At 39.7% G+C, this 4,898-nt stretch overlaps 1 protein-coding gene across 1 annotated transcript; it reads left to right on the forward strand.

The window, feature by feature from the left end:
• The first annotated feature begins 356 nt into the window (after positions 1 to 356).
• LOC131159187 (pentatricopeptide repeat-containing protein At2g04860-like) lies at positions 357 to 4,592 on the forward strand. The gene has a single exon (XM_058113904.1). The coding sequence runs from the start codon at positions 470 to 472 to the stop codon at positions 3,512 to 3,514; it is 3,045 nt and encodes a 1,014-aa protein (XP_057969887.1). The 5' UTR covers positions 357 to 469; the 3' UTR covers positions 3,515 to 4,592.
• The last annotated feature ends 306 nt before the right edge of the window (positions 4,593 to 4,898 follow it).

Here is a 4,898-nt window from a genome sequence, read left to right on the forward strand (position 1 = left end):
TAAAATTTTATAAATTCCAATGTTTAATCATTAGGATGAGTCCATTTCAAAGAAAATTGAAAAACTAAAGTTTGTAAAAATGCATTAAACTTCAAAGCTAAAAGTTAAGATTGTATTTGAGAACATAAATTTAATTTTAAAATTTTATATACATTTAAATTAAATTTAATATAATATTTTATCTAAATTTATACAACCCCAAATTCCATAATGGTTCGAACACTAAGGTTCCAAATACAGGGGTAATGGTTTTCTTTCATTTCTTTAATTTTTTCCTACCAGAAGCAAAACGACACCGCCGCGCACTACAGAAAAGAAAGAAATAACAAACTCGGCCGGAGCGAAGCTCCGTAGTCATTTTGTTTCTTCATTCTTATATGAAAAATGAAAGTGAGGTGAAATGTGGGGGATGGTGGGTGGCGGGAACACTCGAGAACACTCCAAGCAGCAAGGGTCCTGAAATATTAACATGGTATTGAGTCTCCAATGGCGTTTCTTCTCTGCTTCCTCTCTTCTAAACCTGATTCCACCCCTCTACTTTCGTACCATCTCGTTTTATCAACATCCCATCAATATCGATTCCCGGTCTCTTGCAAACGAACGACCCTTGACGAGCAGTTCAGTTCATAATTCAATTCCTTCACAGCCTACTAGCTTTCTTAGTCTGTTAAGCCTTTGCCGAAAGATGGAACATTTGAAGCCCCTCACGTCTCTCCTCATCGTTCAAGGACTAATTAGGGACGAATCTCTTGTTATAGAATTTGCCACGTCCTGTTTCCTTCTGGGTGCTCCAGATTTAGCTCTCTTTGCTTTTGGAAGTATCGAAAATCTGAGCCTGTTTTTGCAGAATGTGATGATTAGGGGTCTTTGCAACCACGGGTTATACGAAGATCTCTTATGTGTTTACCAGAAATGTTGGGTTTCAGGTTGCCCATCGGACAATTATACGTTTCCCTTTGTCATCAAGGCGTGTTCGGCTCTGTGTGCCTTTTGGATTGGGAAAGAAATTCACGGTGTTATTTTGAGAACTGGGTTTGAGAGATATCTTGTAACACAGACTGCTCTGGTTGATTTATACGCGAAAAGTGGTCATATGGAGACTGCTCGCATGCTGTTTGATAGGATTCCCAAACCAGATGCGGTTTCTTGGAATGCCTTGATTGCCGGATATTCGTTGAATGGGCTCATTGAGGAGGCGTTTGATGTCTTCCGGAAGATTTTTGCGATTGGCTTGAAGCCTAACACGAGCACTTTGGCCAGCATAGTTCCCTTATGCACTCGAGCGGGTTGTCTGGACATTGGTCGAAGTCTCCATGGATTTGCGGTGAAATATGGAAATTTCTCCGATGAGTCTTTGATGCCTGCTTTTATTTCAATGTATGCTGGTGGCGGGGATTTGTCTATTGCTAAAGATTTATTTGAGTTCTCATGTGGAAAGAATGTTGTTGCCTGGAATGCCTTGATCTCTGCATACACACAGAACCAGAAATCCTTTGAAGCTTTTGAAACATTTCGGAAAATGTTTCGGGCTAATACACAACCAAATATGGTCACCTTTGTGTCCATCATTCCCTCTTGTGAAAACCTAGGTAGTGCTTTTGTTGGGGAATCACTTCATGCTTGCCTAATTAAAAATGGGTTCGATGATCACCTCTCAGTCATGACAGTGCTTGTGTCGATGTATGCTAAGCTTGGAGATATCAATTCAGCTGGGTTTCTTTTTGATCATATGCCCACAAGAAACCTTATCTCATGGAATTCAATAATTTCTGGGTATGTGCATAATGGGATTTGGGATGAGAGTTTGGCTGCATTTGGTGAAATGCAGTGTGCAGGGTTCACTCCAGATGCGATCTCCATTCTTAGCATGCTTTCTGCATGCACCAAGTTAGGAACCATCTTGCTGGGCAAGTCTGCCCATGCATTTAGTGTTAAAAATGGATTGGACTCAAATCTGAATGTATCCAATGCACTCTTGTCTTTTTATTCTGATTGCTGTCAGCTGCACTCTTCCTTTAACCTATTCAATAGAATGGCAATGAGAAATACTATTTCATGGAATACTTTGATATCTGGATGTGTATACAATGGGGAAACAAAAAATGCAATTGCTCTTCTTAAACAGATGCAGCAAGAGGCTGTGAAGTTGGATTTGGTTACTTTGATAAGCATTCTGCCAAGTTATGATGGGGATGAGAACTTGGTGCAAGGTATGGCAATTCATGGCTATGCTGTCAAAACTGGATTTGACTCTGACATTACATTAGCTAATGCACTGATTAGCATGTACATCAACTGTGATGATCTTGTTGCTGGGAAGCTAGTTTTTGAGGAGCTTCCTGGAAGGGATGTGGTATCCTGGAATGCTATAATAACTGGTTATCGATATTACAACTTACATAATGAAGTCATGGTCTTATTTGGCCAAATGATAAAGGACAATCAAAAGCCAAATTATATTACGTTGCTAAATATATTACCTGCATGCTGCACGCAGTCACAAGGTAAGTCAATTCATGCTCAAGCAGTTAGAATGGGGATTGTTGTAGAAATTCCTCTACTCACGTCTCTTATATTCATGTATGCTAGATTTGACAACATTGATTTATGTTCCTTGTTGTTTGAAATGGGAGAAAAAGCAAATATTTCTATATGGAATGCTATTATCTCTGTGAATGTCCAATTAAAAGATGTTCAAAAGGCAGTTGCTTTATTCTGTGAATTGCACCAAATGGGTATCCAAGCTGACCAAGTGACAGTCTTGAGCTTGATATCGGCTTCTGTTCAGCTAACTAGTGAAAATTTTGCCCATTCTGTGATGGCTTATACAATATGCAAGGGCTTTGACAATGACGCGGCTGTAGGAAATGCTCTGATAGATTTGTATGCAAGATGTGGGAACATCTCAACTGCAAGGAAGATATTTGAGGGGTTACTTGAAAAGAACAGTGTCTCCTGGAGTGTTATGATAAATGGGTATGGGTTGCATGGGGATGGTGTTGCTGCTTTTGCGCTTCTATTACAGATGAAAGATTCAGGGATTAGACCTGATTCCATTACTTACCTAAGTGCTTTATCTGCTTGCAGCCATGCTGGTTTAGTTGAGCAAGGCAGGATAGTATTCAGATGTATGCTAGAAGATGGAATCATACCCAGGATAGAGCACTATGCTTGCATTGTGGACCTTCTAGGTAGATCAGGTCACTTGAGCGAGGCTTATGACATTACTAAGAGACTTCCTTGTACGCCTTCTATCAGCTTACTTGAATCTTTGTTGGGTGGCTGTAGAATCCATGGTAATGTTGATCTTGGGGAGGAAATTGGACAGCTACTCTTTCAACTGGACCCAGGAAATTCAGTTGTTTACGTGATGCTTTACAATATCTATGCAGCAGCTGGTAGGTGGACAGATGCAAATAGGGTGAGATCTAATATGGAAGGGAGACAATTGAGAAAAGCACCTGGTTTCAGTCTCCTCAAAGGAAGTGACCATCATGATGGATGCCTCTCTTGACGAATCATATTGTAAATGGACAGAATTGCAGCAAGTTTTCTTGTTCGAGTTGATTGAGGCAGGATGATTTTGATGCTAAACTGCTATCCTGGCACAAGATCTCATGCTCGCTAAGAGCAGCAGTATGCCTATCATCCAGGGCATGTCAAAAGAAGTTCCTTGGGGTGATGTTCACATTTCCCTTCTGACAAAGTATGGTGCTACAGAAGCCTTAGATGACCGATGCTTCAGCTGAGAATTTAGTAATTTTATGCAGTGCTATTACTATCTTGAGCCATGGTATCACATGTGCATTTTGCCCCAGCCATGTGCGAGCTATCACCCTACTTTCAGGTCGGTAAACATAGAAGCCACTGTTCGCTTGTTACTTGAAAGTCATGCCCAAAATTATCATCATTTGCCTCCTCGAGTTGTTTAGCCACTCTTGCCTCATGTATCGTCCCACAAAAGTTGGGATTATTGACCAAACCCCAAATTGGGTGCTGAAAGGATGAAGGATGAAAAAAAGATCTATGGAAGCCATTGTGGTACAATCAAGATGAGCAAGAAATTGAATTGAAAACCTGTTCGGCAGAAACCTCAGCTGGTACCGTCAATCTACTAATATGACGCGCATGATGAAACGGACGTGACTGGCATTGAACATCAGCGGCTTGAGAAGAGAATCGGAGAAGAAAAAGGAGATGAGGGGTCTGAAACAACTTCGCTTAAAGTTCTTTTTCATTTGCGACTGGTACTGAATTAAGATTAACAGTAATCCTGTTGCACTTGCACCTGGCTGATGGGACTTCATAGTTGGGAGCAGCATTTTCCCAAAAATGTGGAATATAGTGAGCCCAAGCTGGACCGTCTTGTTCAGTTATATTACAGGGGCCTTGGCAGAGGTTTTCTAAACCTGCTTGATTGCTTCCAACTTCCCATTTTGAAGTTATAAATCAAACTTGAACTTCCTAATATGACAATTTGCTTTATGTGAGGGCTATGTTTGGTTCTAATGTAAAGGTTTGATATCTTAGGAAGTAGACCTGTTATGAATCAATATTTTGGAATAGACAATAAATAATTCCTCATTTCACCATGAGAATGTCTCTGAATAACATAGATTTAACAAAATCTATCGCATAAGTCTCTTTTCTAAATTTTTGTATCCATATTGTTTATCATATACCCATCTAAAAAAATACCTCCCCTTTTCCTGTTGAGAAAAATAATTATATGAATATATACGAATCAATTCTCACAAGTAAATCAATGGAATAATGCAAAATAATAAATAAAAATGAGACAAAATTTAATGTGGTTCCCTCAAATGTTTAGGTGCGTCCACAGGGGGCATGACAAACCAAATCTACTATCATCAAAAAATTCATACAAAGTGGATACA

This window comes from Malania oleifera, chromosome 1 (genome assembly GCF_029873635.1).
Source record: "Malania oleifera isolate guangnan ecotype guangnan chromosome 1, ASM2987363v1, whole genome shotgun sequence".
In the NCBI taxonomy this organism is placed as follows: Eukaryota; Viridiplantae; Streptophyta; class Magnoliopsida; order Santalales; family Ximeniaceae; genus Malania; species Malania oleifera.